This window comes from Lagopus leucura, unplaced genomic scaffold, assembly GCF_019238085.1.
Source record: "Lagopus leucura isolate 7727_CA_CO unplaced genomic scaffold, USGS_WTPT01 Super-Scaffold_100024, whole genome shotgun sequence".
NCBI lineage: Eukaryota > Metazoa > Chordata > Aves > Galliformes > Phasianidae > Lagopus > Lagopus leucura.
Genome location: NW_024962276.1, coordinates 9,489,143 through 9,512,139, shown reverse-complemented (window position 1 = coordinate 9,512,139; position 22,997 = coordinate 9,489,143). Strand labels below are relative to the sequence as shown.

General features: G+C 48.6%; 1 protein-coding gene across 1 annotated transcript; it reads right to left on the bottom strand.

Moving 5' to 3' along the window:
• Positions 1-265: 265 nt before the first annotated feature.
• WSCD1 (WSC domain containing 1) lies at positions 266-22,884 on the bottom strand. The gene is made up of 9 exons (XM_042879572.1): positions 22,781-22,884; positions 15,376-15,978; positions 12,074-12,188; positions 11,434-11,618; positions 8,924-9,045; positions 5,133-5,298; positions 3,597-3,761; positions 3,109-3,309; positions 266-1,344 (listed from the first exon to the last, which is right to left on the bottom strand). Exons 2-9 carry the CDS (start codon positions 15,785-15,787, stop codon positions 992-994), a joined length of 1,719 nt encoding a protein of 572 aa, XP_042735506.1. The 5' UTR covers positions 15,788-15,978; positions 22,781-22,884; the 3' UTR covers positions 266-991.
• Positions 22,885-22,997: the final 113 nt, after the last annotated feature.

Here is a 22,997-nt window from a genome sequence, read left to right as displayed (position 1 = left end):
AAATGTTGGAGGTTAGTTTTAAGTGCAGTTCAGGTAGTGGAAGCTGAATGAAGCTTTCCAGATCCCTCTGCTACAGCCTCTTTTGCTCTGTACTTTTTTTTTTCCCCCCCCACTTGCATTTTCCTGGACTTATGGGGAAAAAAGTAAGCTTCAGAGCTACTTTTCCTTTACTTGTGCCACTTCTGCCAATGACAGAGGGCTCTTGGCTTTGTGTATCAGCCCTGCAGCCTGGGCACCACAGGGACTGTGCTGGTCAGGCTGAAGTGCACTTGATGTTTTGTCTGTGACAGTTTTATTGTATTCAGTGCCAGTGACACACAGAGGAAGCCCAGCTCCCTTTATACAAACTTCTTGTTTTATTAAAACTAATGTTTTTGGGCAGGTTTTCAAGGAATCCCTTATTTCACATGAACAGAAGTGCCTCGCAGTCCCTCCAGTTGTGCTGCTCACTGGGTGCTCCCCAGCACAACTCCTGGCACAGGGGCAGTGAGCAGCTGTGCAGACCTCTATTCCATCACTGGGCTGTGGCTGGTGAGAGCATGGGGCCAGGCTGGGCCAGGCCAATGGCCCTGCAGAGGGAAGCCGTGGGCTGTGCTGAGAAGAAAGAAACAGATTTTTCTGAAGTGCTCAGATGAAAATTGTTTATCGGTGTTGCCACTTTTTTCCTCCTCTGCGTACGCCTGCTTCCAAACCGATAGCCATGAAATCCCCATCAGCAAGGAGCACCAGAGCTCTGCCGTGAGGCTCTGGCTGTCTATGTGTAGAGCAGCACCTGTAGGCAGATGGTGGTGGCTTGGCCTTGTTCTGCCAACCAAATTCTATCTGCTGTTTGCCTTTTGGAACACCTAGCGTCCTGAAGAACACCTCAGAGTGGAGAGAATTTGCATTGCTCAGGAGACGCCCCAAGTATCTTTGCTTTAGCTGCTATAAAGGTCTAGTCTCATTTTCCTTAAAAAATTATTTTTAAGCACAGTTGAGTACTGCCATGCTATCATCTTGGCACATACTCTCTGGGCAGCCCTGTGAAGTTTCTTCCCCTCAGGGCCTCGTCCACTGTCAGGATGTACCTGTTGATAAGATCTTTCATTTCTTGGGTGAATGGTTCAAAATTTTTTTGCTTAGCACCAGACCGCTTAAAGTTCCCATCCCTGTTGTTCTCGACACAGAGCAGACGGTCCTCCGTCACTGTCATGTTCAAGAACTCCACCATCTCCTTCAGCTTGGGGATGAGGCTTTGTTTCAGGTCCTCATAGTGGATGACAAGCAGACGCTTTCCGTACTTCAGCCAGTCCAGGACATGGGAGGCCCACCAGGAGGCATAGCTGTTCACAAAATCTGGCCAGTCTAGATGATGGGAAAACCAGGAAAATGAGAACATATTAGCCACGATGCTTCCACAGTGTTCCAAGTATTAAGTTGGAACAAGGTTAGAGGTGCTGGTCATGTATGAAGTAGTTGGATGTGAATGCTGGAGAAAACAACACGGCCAGCCACAGGGCTGCAGCCACTCTCAGCTCTGCAGCCATGGTGAGGAGATGGGCACTGCTCTCCCACCGTGCAAACTGGTGAGGACACACAATTCCCAAATGCGTGGCTACCAGGCACGTGATCTTCTTGGTGTCAGGCATTAGCAGTGCTGAGAGTCACCCAGCTGCCTGGGAGCCCCTTGGGGTGGACAGGCTGCACAGGTGCAAAGCTGCAGGTCAGCATCTTCAATGTGCTGTGCTTTTAGGAGCTGAACACTCCTCTTTGCACAAGCAGGCAGCTCCATGCAGGAGCTAGGGAAGGGCAAAAAGAGAAGGGAGAAGCATTTGGATGAGAGCAGTGAAGCAGAACTGAGAAGGTCCTGCTTGGCTGCTCATTTGAGCAGTTCTTTGCCACGTTATTTCAAGCAGATACATATCTTTTTTTTGCCTCTGTAGTTTTTTCCTACATTTTTACCTCTGTTTCAAATGTAGTTTGAGAAAGATATGGGGGCTATTCTATATTTCATATATATGTGTACATATAAATCAATATACATGTAAGTGCAGCATTGAGACCCTGGTTTTGGCTGGGCCTGGGGTGCTTCTCAATCCAGAGGAGTTGAGTAATGCTTCTGGGGAGATGGTTTAAGGAAACAGGATTAATAGGGAAGGTGCTTCTGCTCCTGGCACATGGGAAGGATTTGCCATCACATGCCAGGATAACTGTGACAAAGTTTACTGAAATACATTCCCGCTACTGCCATATGTGACACCTTAATCTCTTGTTAGATGCCTGTGGTAATTTTCTGAAGGTCAAGCTGAAGGTTTTGCACTGGATAAAGTGCAACTGTGGCCAAAATATGACTATTTGTAGTTTGCAGTATGGGAAAGCCACTCTCTCCAGGCTTTGTTTCCCTTTTCTGAGGGCTGTTTTGGGTTTTAATAAATGGATCTGGAGCGGTGGCTGATGAAAGGTGATGTAAGGACTTGAGAAAGAAACATGCTGTGACTAAGGGCACTCTCCTGCTGTCCCCCGAGCCCTGTGCTAAGTGGTTTGCCTAGGCACAGCTTTTATGCCTGAAATGCATAAGGGGAGAGATGTGTGCTGAATCCTTCCTTTGCTGCAGTCTGAATGCAGCGGTGTGTGCAGCAGGGATATCGCAGTCCCACTATCCAGCAGTCATTTTGTGCGTTCATAGAACGCTGAAGTCCCCTTATTGCTCCTATCTTTATTTATCTGCAATGCAGTAGCACCCATACAGTGCTGTAAAATTTCCTTCAGGAAAAGTCATGCTTCATCAAACCCTCAATTTTAAATTAGATTTCTCTCTGTTATTACAGGCTGCAGGGGCAAACTTCCTTCAGAGCACACAGCCTGACGGATGGGCTGCACACCAGGCATTCTCTGCTGTGTGCTTCTCTGGTAGTGACGCTGCAGTGCAGGTGCTGCACTGCTGTCAGTGGCAACAGGCAGAGCCTGTGTGCTTCTGGGTCTGGTCTCTGTGTGGTGGTGCTTGAGTCCCACTGAATTGCAGTGCTCCCTCAGGTTTTGGGATCAGGTCCCCGTGTTACCCCTCCCAGCATGGTATGACTACAGGCTTTGAGCTCTGACTGCAGCAGCCCTGGGTGCCCCACACGCTACCTTTGCTCTTCCAGTTGCGGTCTGCAGCGTAGCCCAGATGCCCAGCGAATTTCCTGTTGAACTCTGCCATGAGTGACTTGTATGGGTTTCGTATCAGCAGGATAGCAGAGTCAAACATTTCAATCTCCGTCTTGCCACTTTCATGTGTTTTCACGCAGATGGTCCGTCTACTTCGCCAGTGGTCTTTTTCTCCTTTAAAGCCTGTTTATAAGACAAGATTGTTGTGGGTTTTTTTTTCCCTGTGACCATATGTCTGTGACATTTTACACTCTTAAACAAGGCCTTACTGTTGTGAAAACACCAGTTGATTAAACTTGCTGCCCACCTGGGACCAGGGCTGCTGCCAGCAGTTACTGGGGCAGGAGCCACCCTGTGAGCTCCTCGTTGTCTGCTGGGCCTTGGGTGGCTCCAAGCAGAAGGATGCTGGAGCAAGCACAGTCCTGTGCCTCAGAATGGCTCTGTGTCCCATCACCCCCTGAGAAGGGTACCTTTGTTGTAGAGGGCTCCATCGAAGTAGTAGCTGCCTGTGTAGTAGCCCGTGGCATGCTCGATCAAATGGCGAGCCCACGTGTTGCCAGCCCCTGGGAAGCTTGACAAAGCAATGAACCCTTTGGATTTTGTGGTGAGGAATTTCCTGTCTGTACAGCGGGTGTCTGTGGGTATAGAAAATAATTCATTGTTAGCATTGTGGTTTTTTAATTAATTCCACTGACAGCCTTTGATTACAGGGTTTATTGCTTTTTTTCTCTCTTACAAATATAGGCTATCAATTTAAGTCTAGTTGTGAGTCAGCTACTTCTGAAAATTAACTCAGCCATAAGGGGCCAAAGAGATTATCCTCAGAAAAGACTTTCACTGGTTTTGTGTTAGGTGACACTTCTTATCAGAGTTGCAGTGAACCATTCTACTTGCCAGCAAGTTGTTACAAAAGCCCCTTGATGTCTGTTTGCTAGCTGCTGCTTGCCTGGCAGGCTGACTCTGCAGTGAAACCCCAAATATGTCACTGTACCTGGAAACAGCAAGTTTTATAACGCAGGAGAAACTCTTTTACTAAAACAAACTGCACTCAGTTCAGCCTCTGGGTTATGGTTCTCCTCCAGAAAAGGGCCCAAATCAGTTAGGAGCCCTCCCAGTGCTGACTGCCAGCAGGGTCTGAACAGAGCTCTCCTGCCAGCTTCTGTAAGTCCTGCCCATATGGCTTAGTGTGCATTAAAAGCAAGTGCAGGGGGAAAGAGTGAGCTTCAGCTATGTGATGACTCAAAAAGAAGCCAGGAAATAAATTAGACATCAGTCATTTTGTTCTTCAAAGTAGCCTTCAGATAAAGCCATGGCCTGAAAGTGCCAGCATGGTGCCAAGAAGACTGTCTTGTGCTGCTCCTTATCCACACAGATGTGGTAGATAGTAGCAGTTTCATGAAAGTGAGCATTCTTGCATGGTCTTTATACACGCTGTTATTTGCAGTCAACCTCTGTACTGGGAAATGGAGCAAAACAATGGATGTTGGGAAAAACACAGTGCCTCTCCAGTGAAGCACTTCACTTTAAGTTTGTAAGTACTTTTGTGGAACATGGTGCAAACCACTGCATGGAAGAAGCTACAGGTACTACCTTGATGGTTCACTGGATTTTGGGGCATTGCTCTGCATTACACTCCGGCTTTGGCACGTAGAAAGATGAGTATTTTGGAGGAGGACGGGCAGAGCGCAGTCAGAGCCTGCTGAGCTGTCTCTGTGCCTGCCTAACAGGCTGGCGTGTGCTCAGGTGGGGTCCTGGCCCCAATGCCTTGGGTTTGGCTGTGCAGGTTCTGCCTCCTCTTCATCTGAAAAACCATTATTTTTCTTAGTGGAGGGGCTGTGCAGCTTAACAAGAGACTGTTTGGATTTGGAGAAATGTTTATGGGCGTGACTGTGAGATGAGGATTTAGGCAGGGGCTGTTTTCTCGCTGCCCGTGCGCTGTGGGTAAGGCCGCTGTGAGGCAGGTGTTCCCGCGTGCTGCAGGAGGGGCTGGGGCTGCAGGGCCGTACCTTGCACCGGGGTCTGGTAGGCCTGGCAGTACCCCCCTGCGGCAGCGCTGCTGGCGTTGGGCATCGCGCTGCACAGCCGCCGGTCCACGCCGTGCTGCAGTGGGAAGCGCGCCGTGGGGTACCCGCAGTAGCACTCCTGCCCCCGGATCACTGCCAAGGGGAACTCCTGCGACGAGAGAAAACAGATCAGTGCGCAAATGCCGCGGCATCAGCAGCCTGTGGGGAATGCTCCTGTTATGCAAAGGAAGATAAATCTTCACAAGCCGCTGTCAGGATCAAAGCAGTGTTTGATATATCACTGTAAAGCTCATTTCTTATATCGCTGCTGTCTTTCACACTGCAATTTCTTAAAAAATGGTTTTAAGACAGGTCTTGTAAGGCTTGAAAACTCACAATGCTGTTTTTTCATTATTCATAAAAACATATAATTCGATATTGTTCCTTCAATCCTAGTACATAACTGCACCTGAAACTTCAGTAGGGAAAAGGCTGTTCTTATTTACCCCTCAAGTGAGCGTTTTGAATTGCACCGTCTTTACAAGTTCCATCTATAGCCCTCCAAACAGAGGAGTGAGCTGCAGTTATGCTTAGAGTCATAAATAGTTTGCGTCTTGCTATGACTCCTTCATGGTCTGCGAAACCCCAGTGTCTGCAGAGGGGCTGGCGCAGGTTTTGAGCACTACTGTCCATATTTTTATGGAACAACTGCTTTGGACCACAACAGTAAGCCAGTCCTGTGGCATCTGCTGTGGGCTGGAGCTGCTTTGTGGGCACAGCGCCTCCTGTATGGCACTTGCTTCTTGGTGGGGATGCCTCACCTAGGCTAACTGCTGTCAATGACAGACCCCTTAGCGGAACGAGCCTGCTGCTGTAGATGGTGTTTGTCTCAGGGAAATAATTCACAGTGACATTTCTGGCTACAAGACATTTCTTTTCAATGTGTTTGAATCAGGTTTTTGGTTTACTGATCTTATCCAGAGAAGGGATCAAGTTGCAAAGCAGCTTTGCTGTGCTCTGCAACAGATGCAGAACAGTGGTGCTGGGCCACTCTGCTAATACTGATGAGAATTAATAGAGAGGTTTGGAGGAAAACATCTGTTTGCTGAAGAAATTAGTGGGTGTTTAGGAGTTCCACAAAAAAGTACATTTACTAGTTTGCAAAAATTGGCCCGAAAATTCAGCCCTCATCTCTGCCAGGAGACTGGGCGTGTATTTTCTTAGGCTTCCAAAGTCCTCTGGTGTGTGGCGCATCAGTATGCGTGGAAGGGCTTGACCTCAATGACAGTGGCTGAAAGAAGCTCAGGGGTTATTGGAGCGCAGAGCATTCAATTCTACCTATTCCATAACAACACTTCTTGCCTTTTAAAAGTCTTCTGAAATCTAGGAGCACGTGCCAGGACTACTGAGCAGCTTATCTCTTGCTCTTCTCCACATGTTCATCCTCTGATAAGGAGTCAAATACAACTAGTGTGCCATCTGTGCCCAAACAGCCAAAATTTGCTTAGTGAATGAGGTACAACATTGTCAAAATCTATTTAGTGACTTGATCCAAGGGCAAAATAGTTCTGTCTGCCTGCAAACAGAAATCTTCCCTTTTGCTGTGAAGCAATGTTTCTCCGTTTGAGAAATGAACAAACATCCTGGCCCTAAAGTGCAGACTGGAATAAGAATGCACCGTGTCTCCTGCCAAGTGGCACCTGCAAGGGACTCTTTTTGGGAAGGACGCAGATTTTCCCGAAAGACCTGAGCAGGTGCTTCCCCACTCTTCTGCGTTTCTGTGCAATCATTGTCATGAGGGCAAAGCACAGGCAGTGTAGTACGGTTCTGTGACCACTCTGCGTCGCTACCTAAATGGTTCAGGCAACAGGGACCTGCGGCTGGTGCTTGGCCCGTGCAGAGGTAGCCAGGCTGCTCCCCATGTGTGCAGCCTTCCTGCTGCTCAGGCAGCACTGTAAGAGCACTCTTTCTGGCTTTCCCTTTTTTGATTCTTTCTGCAGGTGTTTCAGTGCCTTTCCCCAGCTTTCCTGCAGTTGGGCTTAGGTTTTCATCGTAAGTAGTAGTAAAAACTGTGTACCTGGACTCTGCTCCCATTGCCTCCACTAGCTTTTGTACTAATGCTATCCCTACATAATAGCATGTAGCTGTATCTAGAAACCAAAACAGCAGGTCGGTTTTGAAATTAGAACATCTAGGAAGCATCCTAGAGGTGGTCAAGTCCAAGTGTGCAAAGTTGCTGGAATGGCTTTTGGATCCTTTGAACTGGTGGGGTTCTCTTCTCAAGACTTGCATGCCTCATTTTTGTTTTCATTGTATGTAACTATAAAAAGTAGCTGAAAGGTAAAATGACTGAATATATAAAAATATAAATTCAGATGGAGATGGCTAACTTACTATGCAGGTTGGCTTTCAAAAAAGCATATATGAAAATTATGGCTTCTGGCAAAGAGATACATTCATGGCTCTGTGTTATGGGGTGATAATGGGTAGCTATTAAGGAATATCATCAGCATATCATCACTCACAATTAAGAAAAAAATTGATCAGTAATGCTTTTTAGCAGGTTTCTTAAAGTTTTTACCTCAGATTCATCTCGCATGCTTCCAAGGACTAGAGCTTTACTCTTGTGACTGCACAAAGCCATTTGCAAGACTAACAACTAAACGTGCTGTGTTGCAGTTTGGTTTTCTTCAGAGTCCCCACAAACAAGAGAGTAATTTGTGTATTTAAATACAGGCCTCAAACCAGTCCCATGAAAAGTCCACCGGCCTCTTCAGAACGCATGGAACTTGAGGGAATTATTCTCTTTTGTGCAATGGGTGGAACTAAAATGAGCATCCTGTCCTGACTGCAGGAGAGCTAAGTCGTTCTGTGTCAGCCAGGAAGCTGTCCATCCTGATCTGAAAGGAAAGGATCTGAAGTCAGGGTGAATATTTCCACTGCTATCGCAGGGCTCGCTCTGCTGTCTGGAATCAAAGCTCACACTGGTTTTTCGCACTCCAGCCCCACTTCTCTTGAGTTGCTGGCAGTTTGTGTGCACTGTAGTTTTTTCTGCATTCTGAACTGGGTTGGGTCATAATAGAGCTTTCTTACTCTGCTTGATTATTTGTAGGAAGTGTACACTGAAAACGAACTATGAAATTGGATTGTGACCTTTTTCACCAAAGCACCTGAAATCAGTGTTGCGTAGGTTTCATCGAAAAATTCTAGCATGGACTTCATGAGCTTTTCATTCCTGCATCATTCATTCATTCATAGCTAATACACAGCTTTTGCATTTGTGCCAACAACATGCCGAATTGCTTCTATGTCTGCCAACAAGTATGCCCAAAATGGCATTGCCACTGCAGGAAAAGGAGAACATGGCTTCAGGGAAACGTAAAAACAAGAAAAAATGTAATGGGGTATTTTTTTTGTGTTGTGTATTGTTTTGCTTGGAGATAAGAAGTGGTACTACAGTAGGCAAGAAGTGAGCACTGTGATATCCAAATGGTGTGCAGCAGTGGGGACTGTGGCTATGCCACTGCTGCTTTCCAAATGCAGGGGGATTTTGCCAGACTTCTTGCAGGCAAATCATCATTGTCATCATCATCACAGATGTTCTCTAATGCTTGATTCTGGAAGGTCAGCATGGTGCCTGGCGTCACTGGATATTGGCTCCGGTGAGTTTCGTCCTTCAGAAACTTATTCACAAATTTAGAGCTCTAGGGCACTAATCTCTGCTATTCCTTTAGTAGATTAAAGTTTAAAGTAACAAAAAAGAAGAAAGGATGTGAAATGAGAACTGTTCTTACTTTCTTGGAGCAAAATTCAGAGCACATCTCCACCGTCAAATTGGGCTGTATCAAAGAGGCTGGAAAGGTGTCTGTTAAATTTTCTGGAGCTCTAAAACATCCTCGATAGATAACATTCCTCCCTGCAGGGATATGAAATAGGTTTCTCTTGAGAAAACAACGTCCATGGTATCCTGCCTCTATCACAAAGAACAATATTAGGTTCAGAAGCTAGAGAATAATGAAGAAAATCTCATACTCCAAGTACTTTAGAAATAAGAGAAACCATGATATACACTAGAAAAATGTGTTGCAAATCCTGTGGTATTAAAGGAGCACATGCTTTTGGCTTTTACTAACCCCTGAAAGCAGAGTGCGGCAAGGAGTTTAAATTAAATTCCATCAGTGGAGGGCACTGCTATTGTTTGCAACTCCTAGTTTTCTTTTGAAGACATGCCTTCCCCTGAAAGGCTTAAAAGCCCTGATAAAAATCTACAAAGCTTCCCCTCATCTGCAACAGAAAAGGAATTTAAATGAATCCTGAAAGCCCCCGCGGGGACCCACCTTCCTGCACATCTGCTCCTCCTCTTCCCCTTCCCTCGCCTTCTTTTCAGGGCAAGGGAGTTTGCTGCAGTCTTCAAAATCTGAACTAGGCGTTTGTAAGCTGCTCAGGGAGAACTGCTTTCCTGACGTCTTTAGCATCAGCCTCTGATCTGACCTGCCCCTCTATATATGCTGCCGAGCCGGGCAAAATTGCTCCATTTTTATTTTTTTGCATCGCTGATTGAAGTCAGAGTGTGGCCCAAATGGGAGTTACAAGCAGCAGTGCAATTCTTCCCTCCTGCTTCAGAAGTGTCCCTGACAGAACCCAGCAAAACTCCAGAGCTATCTATCATGGAAGTTCCCTGTCCCGGGCGAGGCGATGCATTCTCACAGATGAACTAATGGTAATGGAGAAAACAACATGTGTGTGGCTGGGTTAGAAAAGCGAAGAGGTCCACATGCTGTGCGACACTGCCGTAGTTCTTAGGATTCTCTGAGCTTTACAGATGTGGAAAATGTCTTCATCTCTCTGTATCAACTCTCCATTGTCATAATTCACCCAAAGTGACTTAATAGGGCTAATGGTCTCTTTGGGTCTTCCGAGTCTTGGTCTGCACCCACTGGCCACCACAAACAGAACTCACCAGAACCAATGTGGGAAAGGGCTGCAGCTGGATGGCAGCGGATGGGCAGGGCAGTTCTGAAGGCTCCTGGGGAATGTGCAGCTCCCCAGGCTGCAGGAGATGCACGCTTCACGCTTCTGCACTTGTGGGGTGAAGGGGACACAAGTTCTGTGTCTGCCCACAGACAATGGGCACAAGCAGCAGAGCCTCGTTGGGAGGGCAGTGTTGTGCCTACTGCACCGGGAGCTGCTGCCCGAGCTGCATTCTGCACTGCTGCTGTCCCTCATGGATTCTGCTGGTTTTAGAGTTACTTCCCAATATACTTTCACAATTATCATTGTGATTAATGCTTTCGTTGGCCACTCAGCTATCTTGATCTCAGTGGTAGTCTCAGTGGTAGTTTTCAAACAGTTAAACATCAGGTGTTACTGAGAGCAAGCAAAATACAAATCTTGCTCCAGGCTAGGTTAATTTGATGACTTATTCATTAATAGTTAAGAAAAAAATGCTGTCTTTTCCTGTGAAATACATGTATGTATTTTCACACTGAAAACTTAAACACCTGCCAGTGTGCCAGTCAGCCTGACACTGGCAATTTAGGTCTACACGCCTTTGGTATATAATTCGTATGTGGCTGATGGATGATGGTACAAACTTCAACTCTTTAAGAAGTGAAGTGCCATCAGTACTGGCACAATGTTGGTCTTGGTGGTTGTTCTCAGAAAATTAAATCAAAAGGGTCCTGTGAGCTTGCCAAAAACACAGCTGTGCTCAGCAGTGTGGGTGTTCATATGCCTTGTGTGGGCCCAGAGGTTGATCTGTTTTGTCTCCTACGGCAGCTAACTGAGCAGATGAGTGTTACAGAGAGTAAGTGACAAGCAGTATCAGTCAAAGATGAAACAAACATCTCAGGTGCTGCTAGAATAAAGACCTCGCGAAAGCGGAACTCTGGGTCTCATTCCTGTTACTGAGGAGACTTCTCTTAAGGTACCGTTGGCACTCATGTCTCTGCCCTCTATTCTCCTGCTGCAGTCACAGGATTTCCTTTGCTTAGGATTATTTTTGAGCTAAGGATGGTACTGGTGGGTGTTTTTAAGCCATTCTATGACTGTGTCCTAAGAATGAGGTCTTGTGCCTTTGCCAAGGATGCAGAAGGAAGCAGTTTTCTCAGCTGAAGTTCTGCTCTGCTGCAATCCCCATGCAGCACCGCCCTGCCTCCCACTGCTGCTGCCTTCCCGTGCAGCACTGCTGCTGCAGGAGGGAGCCAGGGCCCACACCAAAACTGCAGCTTTGTCCCACAGCTCCCAGCAGCGGCAGCATGCACAGTGCCAGCACGGCACCGAGAGCGGCATCGCTTGCACTTACGTCGTGGTGCCGCCGCCTGCAGCTCCTCCACCCTGTAGACTGACAGCCGGTTCACTCCGCCGCACACTGAGCCCTTCTCGCCCTTGCACTCGCTGTTGCATTCCTCGGGCCTGCAGGCGGTGGCTGGGAGCTTGTTCCCACAGTAGCACTCCGCTCCATACGCCAGACCCGCGTAGGCATAAGCCCTGTGGGTGCAGCACAGGCATGGTCAGAATGGGCCCTTCGAGCACCCTGTGCGGGGTGGAGGCCTGGTAGTGCCCTCTGAACATGCTGTGTGTGCTGCACGCTGCTCCTTGGGGTGTGCTGGGCTGGGAGCCCCAATGCTGCCGGGGCTGTACTGCAGTGAGCGCAGAGATCTGGGCTGAGGAAGCACCTAACCAACAGCTGACAGAATGCCACATTTTGACCAGATCAACAGAAAATGCATCTAAGTAGCTGTGCTGCAGTAAGAGCAGTGGATGGGCAGCAGTGACACAGTCTGCCCCAGACAGGGTAGCAGAGCTGCTATACGTTGGAAGGTCTGAGACAGTCAAGGTTTTCACTGATGCTGCATGTTTACTGTATGTGGGCTTTTCCCATCTCAAATACAGCTCTGCTTACTGTCAGAAAAAAGAGAACTCACTGTGAAAGAGCAGCTCACCTCTCAGCACATGCCTCCTGACAGTGAGCCACTGTCATTTTTCGTAAGTCGTAGAATACAGCTCCCTTCAGTGTCCTCTCCTTCGAGTCATCGCTGAAGCAGCCCACGTAGGTGCCTGTGTGCATGTAAGGCAGAGTCAGGACATGTGCACAGCGGCAGGTCTCAGTCAGGGCTGTGTTTTGAGAAGGGCAGCAGCCATCCCCAGCTGGGTGCTGCCAGGGGGCTGCGTGGGGGCAGAGCAGATGGTCCATAAAATGGTGGGACTGTGGGGTACCCTTTTGAATTTCTCCCAAGTTTTTTTCAAAATCTTTAGTTGAGAATAAGATGGTGCAAGAAAAATGTTGAGAAAATCAATTTCCTTTGGGTATGTGAAGTTATATTAAAGCTATAATGGAAAGATAACTCCAGCCCTAACTAGGCAGCGTTGCTTCTATCACATTAAGCTATCTAATCTGGAGAGAATCTTTTAGCTTATGTCTTGCTTTAGTTAGCATATGAAAGAGAAGTATTTCTGCTATACTGCATCCTCTCTTAAGCCTCTTTTGTTGTCCTGAACAAAACACAATACAAATCTAGCCTGTTTTTTTTTTTTTTTTTTTTTTTTTATGTGATTGGAAGGCTGAGGTAGCACCCTGCTATTGTACAGCAATTTTGTGGTTACAGGTGCATGTTATCATTAATATGCGATGGAGAAAGGAAATTTGATTTTGGATGTAGCAGTATTGAGATGACAACGCTGGGAAATTATATAACACGAGTTGCGGAGAGGAAGAGAATATATGGTGAAAACCCAAATTAAAAAGCATTATATTAACAATAAAATAGTCTAAAATAAAGCTAAAGCCACTGTCTGCTGGGCAGAGCCTGGGCACAGCGCTGTCTGGCACTGAGCATCCATAGGCACTGTGGCCGTGGGGAGAGTGCTGTGCTCAGAAGGGATCAGAGAGCAATAATGAGGCTGCATGGCCGTAAGGAGTCAGGGAGATAATATGCCCTGCACAGGAAGTTACATTTTTAATTGATCATAATTTCCAAAAGCTTTCTAATGCTTGTTAGCAATACTGTTATTAACAGTGTCACTTCGTGTTCAGATATTCAAATGACGTGTATTTGAATCAACATAATTCAATGGCTGGTAGCAATAAATAGTCCTTCTGGCTGCCTCAGTCAGCAATTAGAACTCGAGCAAGGCGCTAGCTTAATGACTGACACGGGCACTAGCCTTAACTAATGTTATGGATAATTTTCAAAATTAATCCTTTCATTTCTAAAAGAAGTTTTAAAAGCAGTTCAAGCAATGTGCAGAACAAGTTCATGGTCTGTCTCATATCTGAGTAGCTCAGGCACTCACTGTGTTGCTCTACCTTTTATCTACTCTTTCATTAACCAGAAAAAAATAACCCAGCCCCACCAGGGTGAAGAGCAGGCCATGGCTGAAGGGAACCAGGAGCTGGCAGCAGGCAGAGCTCAGGGCCAGCTGTGCCCCACTGCAGCCCGGCAAGTCTTGGAGGGTTCCGTTGATTCTTCTCTGGATTTCTATCCACAAGGAGTCCCTTAAAGCAGGTGCTGGCCAGTGCCAGGTTCAGCTGGTGGTGCCAAGACTATGTGCTGCTTGTGGCAGCCCATCTGCCAGGTGGGCACCAGGTCCCCATGCCCCCATGCTGGGCTTGGGTCAGCACTGGGCTCATTTTGTGCTTGGCCAGGTGCTGCCATTGGGCTGTATGCCCAGAGCAGGCCGAGAAAGGCAGCAGGCTGCTGGGACAGCTCTTGCTCCTGTGAGCAGGATGTTGGCAGCAGCGTGTGGAGCTCTGTGCCTCAGAGGCTCCAGCAGCTGCATGATGCAGCTTCACACAATGCCACTGTTGCCTTCTTGTTTCCATTCCCAGCATTTCACACAGTAGGAGTCACTTGGTAGCATGTTTTAGTGGGATTTTTGCAGAAGGTGCTCCTTTGGATTAATTTTTTCAACAGAAGAAGGAGCAGTGTAGTAACATGGTGCCTAGTCCTTCTGATCCCATTCCTCTTGCGCTGCCAGTTCTTCTGAAAAGCAGTGCATCAAAGACAGCAAAGCCATAGCCCGGTGCTGCGGCTTCAAAAGAGTAGGGTGTTGAACAGTGGGCACGCAGGGGCTTCCTGCTGCTGCTGTCTGATGCTGTGCTGAGAGCAGCCTGGCCTTTTTCTTATGTGGGTGGCAAAGCCCTGCGCCCACAGGTGCCAGGAGGTCAGATCTGTACAGCTGTTGATACAAATGGCCAACACATCCCTGCCTCCCTAATCGCAGTGACCTAGCGTGAACCCTGATGCTTTCTGCATCCCTGTGCTCAGCCTCCAGGCAAGCAGAGCTGGGGCTGCAGCATGGCGAGAGCAGGCAGTCCCAGGGCAGGAACCGTGCAGAGGTGTGAGTGCCTGGAGTTGCCTGTTTTGCTTCTTCGTTTGCCCTGGGGACTGGTTTTTATGAGATTTTCTACTGAATAAACCATAGCGGTTCATGTATGTATTTATTAGTAGCAGTAAGTATTGGGCTCACAGGGAAGTGAGCTCTGATTTCTGTCAATCCTGAACTGCTTTCCATTTAAGATATTATTTAATCATGAGGATTGGAAAATGCAGTTTTGTACCTTGTGCTCTGGCTGCTAATGCGCTGCCCTGGCCCTGCCCCGTGCAGTGGTGCGCACTCCCCTGCAGTCTGTTGGCTGGTGGCAAATTTCCATCAAACTCACCAAACACTGAGAGTTTGATCCAGGGGTTCTTTCTCATTTGGAGCTCAGGTACGGTCTAAAGGAGTGGCGTGCACCTGTGCCTCATCCCTCTGAAGACAGCGTGCTTGTGGGGATGGCTGCAGAGGGCAGGTCAGGAAGAGGAAATGTGTTTGTGACAGTAGAGCTGAGTGTGTGTTGGAGAGCAGAAACGTACTTCTAAACAGAAGTTACTGCGTGGCTTTAGACAAGTAATGTAATAAAACTCATTTTTAAGTGTTCCCTATGCTGAGAAAGAGAAACAGCTTTCAGCAGCATTCTTCTCTGCCTGCTTGAAGAGAAAATCATTTAAATCAGAGGAGTATATTTCTCTCTGGACTTGCACTCAACCAGCAGAAATACATTTCTGGAGCTACAGCTCAGTGCGCAGGGACACAGCCTTACTCCGGCCTGCACAGGCCTTTAGGAACTGTTGTGGAAGTGCTGCTGAGCTGCGGGAAGGTGCTTCTGGCGCACCTCGCCAGGCCTGCTGGTCTCTGCTTGGGTTGGACTGTGGGGCAGCAGTTTGTGTGCCTGCCAGAAGGCGGGCAGAGGGTGCGTCCTTACCTTTGTGCTCGGTGGTACCCCTCGTGGCTCTGAGTCCCGCAGTCTGTATGGGCTCCTGGTCACCAGTGAACCTGTGGAACCACCTCCTCCGCAGCCACCTCAGCTCTGAGTTGCGAGGTGCCATCCAGTGCAGGCTGTGCTGCGGTTCTGCCCCTGGCAGCGTGTCCTTTCCCAGGGGGAGCTGGGCACCAGGGCTACGCGCCAGGCGAGGGTCTGCAGCCTTGGCTCCCGGCCCCGTGTCTGGCCCTGGCAGTGCCAGGCCTGAGGCCCCGCGTGGTCCCTGCTGGGCTGCGAGGCGGGCGCGCTGCAGCAGCAGGAGGCTGCCAGCCATGAGGTACGCGGCAGTCAGGAAAAAGAGCAGAAACTGGGTCCGCCGAAGGAACTTCTGCAGCCTGAAGAACGCTTTGGCCATGCCCCCACTGGAATGGGCCTTCACGCCTCCCAGCGGGCTGCTGGGCGCCCGCCTGAACAGGTGCTGCTTCCTGCCATGGGTTCAGCCCATCACTCTGGCACTGCTGCTCCATACATGGCTGTCAGGGCCCCAGGCAGCCACCAAGCCGGGCCCAGTCCTGCGCGGTGCCATGGCCAAGCCGCTTGCTGCACCTGCCGTGCCAAGGGGAGAGCATCAGCGGAACCGCGCTGGTCCTTGGGGTACCTTCCCTGCACCCTCCCTTCAGCCCAGCGCTCCTCCATCCACTACTCATAATTATGTACTTTAATGACAATAATCCTGTGAGAATGACTGATTGAGCAGCAGATAGCTCCAGCTATTCAGCATTACATTTCTTGAGCTAGAACTGTGCAAGAAATACAGTTATAATGAGGTGATTTCTCTAGAGGTGTTTGGAGAAAGGTTATTTATTTTCTTTTGTCAATAGTCATCTTCTCCCTTCTTTGTCCGTGGCTGGAATGGACAGACATTGCACAGGCATCTTTCTAGCAAAGCATTGGCAAATTCCTTCCTTTCAGTTAAGCAGTAGCTAAGCTACAAATGCTGATCAGAAGGAAACAGCAGTGTGGGCGTGGGGAGGAAAGAAACTGCATCTACTGCCAAAGGACAGGAAAATTATTAATCTCTTTGCAGTTGAAGGCTATGTGTGAGGTGTCACATGTCACTGTGAGAGGAACCAGAGGTCCTAGGTTTTTTTTAGTCAATTTTTATTGACAAATATCAACATGCAGAAGTGCATGGGAAAAGAACAGTGAATGTCTGGAATAAAAACTAATTTTGGATTTAACCAAATACTTCTGACCACTTCTGAGCTTTGCAGGCTTTAATTGTGTTGATGTGTACCGTGATGGGATTGCCTGGGAAAGGAAAGCTCCTTTGTGTTCTAGGGAACTTTAACCTCCTGTAGCGAATACAAAATGGCATCTCCCCACAAGTTCCTGCTTCCCTGGTCAACAGCTTCTCTATGGGGCCAGGCAAGCGCTAAGGATGCAATGTTCTCCAGGAAGGAAAATATTATGGCTTTTGCTTAACTTGTCATTGGAGCATCCTCTGGAATCTCCAGTCCCAGCAAAGAAGCATCTCTGCTGAACTCCTTGTTTCTCATTTACATTTTTGTGGCTATTCACTCACTCTCTTCAATAGATGTTAGCAATTAAAAGCCTCTGCTCTTTCATTTAGTTGTACCATTTCTTTCTATCTTAAACAGCAATCAGAAGCAAGGCTCAAAAACTTCTAAGAAAAAAGCACTCTAAAGCCCAGCTGGATGTGCTGTCAGTGGAGCCGGAATTCCTTGACGAGGCTGAGCAGGGCTGGCACTGGACCGGGCTGGCGGCCTGCTGGCACTTTGTGGTGCTGATCTCAGCCATAGCACTGAAAATAGGGGGTGCCCTTGTTTCTGCTGTTGTACTTACTCTGAGAACTCAGTGTGATAAGGGCCTGTTCTCCTGCCAGTACCTGTGGGTTTTTAGCAGCTGATGAGCTCTAGAGAGACGGCACTATGGGTACAAGGCAGCAGTGTGCTTTAATAAATTAAGATCACTTTCCCACTGTGAAAGTGATCCCAACTCCCTTCTGATTAGCTCCAAAGCCAAAAAGGAAAAAAAAAGAAAAAAAAGACATTGATTTACAGCAGTGGAAGAGCTGACCCTTAGATTTAAATTATTGAAAATCTCTGATTAACGTTGTGAGTGCTCAGGAATTACAGTAAAAGGGTCAGAAGTACCTAGACAGATGAACAGAATATGAGCTACAATTAGACACCGCAGAGTGCTGCCATGCTCATCTATCCAAGAACAGAGCAGAGTCCCAGCACAGCGCTGTGTGCGGCCACCATGGCACTGCTGGGCCTGCGAGGAGGGGCTGCCGCTGGGGCTCCCACGACTGCCTGCCTGCCCTCACACAGCGGATAAAAAGTTTAAATGGCATGAGGCAGTTTTACTGCAGCCAGTGTGACGTACACAGAGTACCTCCAGATGCGTTCGCCCTTGCTGTGGTTGCCATGACAGTGCCTTGTAGTAAAAACCAACCAAACAAATAAGCAGACTCTCCGCCCACAGCAACTGCTGCAAACGTACTATGCAGAAATTAGATGTTGCACTTAGCGGGGAGATGGGGAAGAGTGCTGCTGACATTTAAAAAAAAAAAAGTAATTTGATTTTTCTGTAAACTGTATATTGCAGTATCATCGGAGTACGCCTAAAAGAATTGAAGTGCGTCGCTTCTGATGATGGTGTTAAAAAGGAAAGAATAAGGAGGATGGGAAATAGTATCTGGTAATAGAAAATGTGCCATTTGTCTTCTTTACACAGATTTCACTTAAAATAAATGAAGTGAAATAGAAATAGAGTCTTCCATTCCTATTTATCAGTTCTGGTAGCCGAAGGGTTTTAGGACTGTATTAATTGATAGTTGAGTTAAAGTCATTACAATCATAAAATAATAATAGGAAGGACTTTGAAATGGGTAATGAGAACTGCTGAACAGTGGAAAACCCTCCAGGTGAGGAGAGCAATGAAAGGGTCAATGCTGCACCAGGAAAAAAGGGAAAATGAGGAGCAGTGGATGCTGTGCCGGCATCTGCTGACCCACAGCGCCCACCACGTGCAGCTCTGACGGCGAGCAGAGGTTCTGTTTTATAAAACAGCTCTTTATTCTTACTTCATATTCATTCATATTACTCACTTTAGCAGCCGCAGGTGCACTTTTCACCGTGTGGAAGCCAGATAGCCATTTGTTTGTTTGAACAGCGGCCTTTAGCTGTTTGTGCCTGGAAATGTCATTAGGGAAAAACAGCATTCTGTTTTTCTGTGAGACCTCTAGTATTTCTGTTTATGGCACTGATAGAAATACCCTATGGGGAAGCTTTGCAAGCAGGGCTAAGTGCAGAACTATAGGATGACTCTTATCTGGAATTCCAGAATCAGATCTGTTCTGACATCTTTCCTGGAACAGCCAGTTCTGGGACTTCTTTCACTGTCCTGGGACAGCCAACTGCTTAAGAGAAAGATTTCCCTGAGCACAGCGTGGCTGGGTGCGGCGATGTGCTGGCCAGGCTCAGCGCAGGGAGCGCTGCGGTGCTGCATGGATGCCGGCGGGCTGCGGGCGCAGTGCTGTGCCACCCGCTCTGTGGAAATGCTGCGCTCCTACCAGCACCTGCACTGAAGCTGCTTTGCTTCCTGCAAGCTGTGTTGCTGCCACCCTGCCCCTCTGTGGAGTTGTGCAGAGCACCAGGAAGTGCCGGAGCACAGCCCAGGAGCTCGGCACGTTGCGCCTTGGAGCGTGTCCATGGGACTGCGCATCCCAACCGAGGCACCTCCCAGTCTGATTATTGCTGGTTTCCTTCTAGTCCTTGTGTTCTTTCATTACGTGCATAGTACCAGATTTATAAGTACCATAAAGGAGTTGTTACAAGGAAAAGCAGGTCAGAAACTTGCTTCCAAAATGATCTCATAAATTGTGATTTTTAAAAATGTCACATTAGGCAGCTGCACTATCATTATATTGTCATTTCTAAAGAGAAATAAACAGTGTAAAATTCTTGGTGATTCTGCCTTCTGAGCTAATGGTGTAATTCCAGAAACCATAGGGGAGCACCGAGTGCTTTTACCAGTGCTGTGGAGGCTGATAGGGCTGAAGACAACAAAGAATATTCCCAGGTGTGCAGGTGAGGAGCTGCCCCAAGGCCCATCCTTCTATGGGGTGTTCACTGAAAGAACTCAGATCAATACCGCATCAAAGGCTGCAGCCCTTCAATAGCAAATCTTGTCTAAAGACCAGCAGGATTTTGCAAATTCAGAGTTCTTGGCACAAAAGCAAAAATCAGTTTTCTACTGCAAACTGAAGGCACTGGGACTCGTGAAAACTATTTTTAGAAAAAGAAATCCATCCCTTTTTCACATTTGTCCTGTATATCCAAGCAGAAGGCAACCAGCCGTAATCTAATCTGCCATTTCCCAGATGCTCTGCTTGGACAGTCAAGGCCAACAGCGTGCTGCACCATTGCATGGATGTGGGGCAGAAAGAAGCATTCGGGAAGCTGCTAGTTTGCAGCTGGGGTCCTGTCAATAATTTATAGGTCACTAAGACTAAAAGCATCTTGTGCCTCAAATGGAATCAGTAGAGGAAGTCCACGTTCTCCCAGTTTCCAAATCATGGGGTATGAGAGAAAAACAAAGATGTGGATGAAGGCTTTTCACTGGTAAAGCAGCATGTGCTGCAAGTAAGGATTAGAGGACGCTCTGCTGCTCTTCTGTCTTAAGCCAGAACCCACTCAGATCAAGATACAGTTTGATGCTGATGGATTTTGGCTTAAATCCATTGGTACTTTTTCTGGTTTGTTTAGAAAGTGCCATGGGGCATCCTCTCACTAACTGGACAATGTATCTTAGAAATTTATGCTAGCAGTGAGATGAGGTGTGAGGAACAGGAGCTGACCGCTGACCCTCCTGGCAGCTCCAGGGCTCAGATAAGCACCACCCACCCTTCCCTGGAGGCTCAGGGCAGCAGCAGTGGAGGAACTGCACTGCCGCAGGCACTGCCAGCCCCAGCCTGTGCCGGAGGGTGCGAGGCTGAGCAAGCTCAAGGCTTGTGGCCCATTTTGCACAGCTGGGGCAAATGGAACCAGGCTGACCATTAAGAGCGCTTCTTTAGCTTGAAAATTAGAGTGTAAGGATGCGACCACCCAGCATTGTGGGGAACAGTCACTTTTGGGGTCACCAAAGAGGACATCACATGTGCAGGATCTCTGTGCTCCCATTGAGGGTTGTGCACTGCCAGCAGTTCTGTGGCCCCATCCTGCCTGGGCTGTGCTGTACCCTTCCCATCCCTGCCCTCCATCCATGTGGGAGGAGAGCCCTGGTGGCTGTTCTCCTCTGGCCCCAAGGCTGGTGCTGTGGGCAGATCAGCAGTGGGGAGGCCATGGCAGCCCTTTGTGAGCCTCACCAGGTCCCCCAGCTCTGCAGCTGCCAGGCTCTGTGAGGGTTTGTACGAACCACAAGAAACAGGACTCTACCCCGTTCCCTCCCAAGGCCCCCACCCCAGTCGTCTGATTTAGAGCATAAATTGGCTTTTAAATATTCCTGTGTACTAACTCTCTCACCCCTTCCCATCAAAATGAAGCTGATCCCCAGGATTTTTGGTAAAGTCACAGTGAGACCACTGACATTCTTCATGTTAACTTTCAGGAAGCATGTAACTTTTTAAAATCACCTAATTCCTCTTTTGTTAAACAAGCAAACACAAAACCATGCATGCAGGGACCACCAGCCTGTACTGCCCGCTGTGCTCCCAGCTGCAGGAGCAACATGCCTGGGGTGTGCGGCACAGGAGGACGGCTCCGTGTGAGCTGCCCTGACAGCACACCGTGAGGTCTGCCAGCAGGCCGGCGTGACGGGCACCGTAGCGCTCCATGTGCTGTGCTGGTCAGTGGGGCAGCCCAGAAAGGTTTCCCAAGTTTGCTCCTTCCTCCCTTCCTTCTAGCAAGAAGTGTGATTGCTGCAGGATGTATCAGATTGTGAAGTTAACTTTGATATGGTGTTAAAGCTGTTGAATTATCGTGGTGATCAAGCAGAAAAAAAGAAATCTTTATGCAGAGATGTCAGGGAGATGGGGAAATGGTGTAATGTGTGAAGTTAAGAAGACACAGCCTTATACTGTGCGCAGAAGCCAACACAACATAGGAGCTGTTTCGCAGCTGATAATAATTTGGCTTCAGAAGTGGAAGGTGATGCCACAGAGCAGAGCTGCAGTGTGAGCACGGGGGCTGCCAGCACTCAGTTGCTGCAGCTCTTTCACCAGATGTGCCACTCGCTTAAGACCAATCTGCTAGCACGGGTAGGTGGAAAGCTGGAAAACAGTGCTGTCGGAGGCACAGCAGCCTATGGAGAGCGCTGCAGAACAGCCTGCAGGAGGCAGCTGGTCCGGGAGCATTTGTTGTCAGACACACTAGGGAAGTGCTCGGAGGCATCTGGGAGCAGAAGGCACAGCGGCTGCCTGGTGCTGCTCTGGGAGCTCCTGCCTGTCTCAGCGACAGAAACAGCCGAGCTGTGGTTCCGTGCCAATGGGGAAAAGAAGCAAACATACGTGCGTACAGTCCTACATTTTACTTGTACATACACAATCTATGTGTATGCACCCCATTCCACAGAGGGACATGCACTCAAGAGAGCTGCAAGTACATACAGCCTTCTGTCACTACTCGTGATAATCTACACCCAATTAGCAAACAGTATTCTTGGCCCTAGAAAGTATTTTGCTCACTGATATACTGCAGGTGCATTACGTGCATCCCTGATACTCAGAGCCGAAACACCCCGCAGATGGTGCAGTACGTGCAATTTCAAAAAGAAACAAACCAACCCACAAAACAACCGCCAGCACTGCGGCTGTGGGTTTAAGTTTTCCAAGAGCTTGTTGTAGACAATGTAGCATAGATTGATTTTTTTTCTCATCCCACCATAGCAGGAGATATTTTCCCGTGCGCTTGATAATCTGCTGGAATTAAAACACCGCGCAGATCTGTAACTACATCACTGCGTTTAGGCAGCGTCTTTCATAAAACCCTCAATCCCAATCCCCGCGGCATCCACCCACTGCACACCGTTGGTCCGTAGCCGGCACGGTGACGCTTCAGAAACCGTCCTGGAGAGCAGAGCCTCCCGCCTGCCTCCCCACACACACACCGCATCCCTTCCTATTTTCCGAGACCAGTATTTTGTGGATGCTCAGAAAAGGGCATCTCGGCAGGAAACGGCGTTCTTTACGAGTAACACAGCTGAGCTTTGCGTACGCCGCGGACAAACGCGCCGGCCGCAGCAGCCACGGAAGCCGCAGCGGATGGTAAAGCCCCGGCAGCTGCAAAAAGTTGCCCTGTAATTACTCGCCTCGGAGCCGGCTGACGAGTAGCCCGCAGAAGCGGCCAACGCGGCCGTTTAAGGAAACGAGGAGAAATCTCACCTGAGCTCCGCGGTCAGGGAACCCTCGTTAAGGTGAGGCGCGATCCCGGCCGACCCGGCGGGTATCTCTGAGAGCCGCGGCGACGTTCCCGCAGGCGGCCGATCCGCGCCGCGCCGCACGCTGACCCCGCGCCGCGGAGCCGCGCCGCTCCCGCGCTCGCCCCGCCCGCCGCGCCGCCCGTCAGCCGCCGCCCGCCCTGTAATTACTCGCCTCAGAG

Excerpts from the sequence above, each read along its gene's own strand:
- WSCD1 (XM_042879572.1), bottom strand. The coding sequence starts at position 15,787 with ATGGCCAAAGCGTTCTTCAGGCTGCAGAAGTTCCTTCGGCGGACCCAG. Across the intron at positions 9,046-11,433 it reads GCAGGCGGCGGCACCACGAC|GGAGGAATGTTATCTATCGA; the intron begins GTAAGTGCAAGC and ends ATATCCCTGCAG. Across the intron at positions 5,299-8,923 it reads CTGAATTTTGCTCCAAGAAA|GAGTTCCCCTTGGCAGTGAT; the intron begins GTAAGAACAGTT and ends CTCTCGTCGCAG.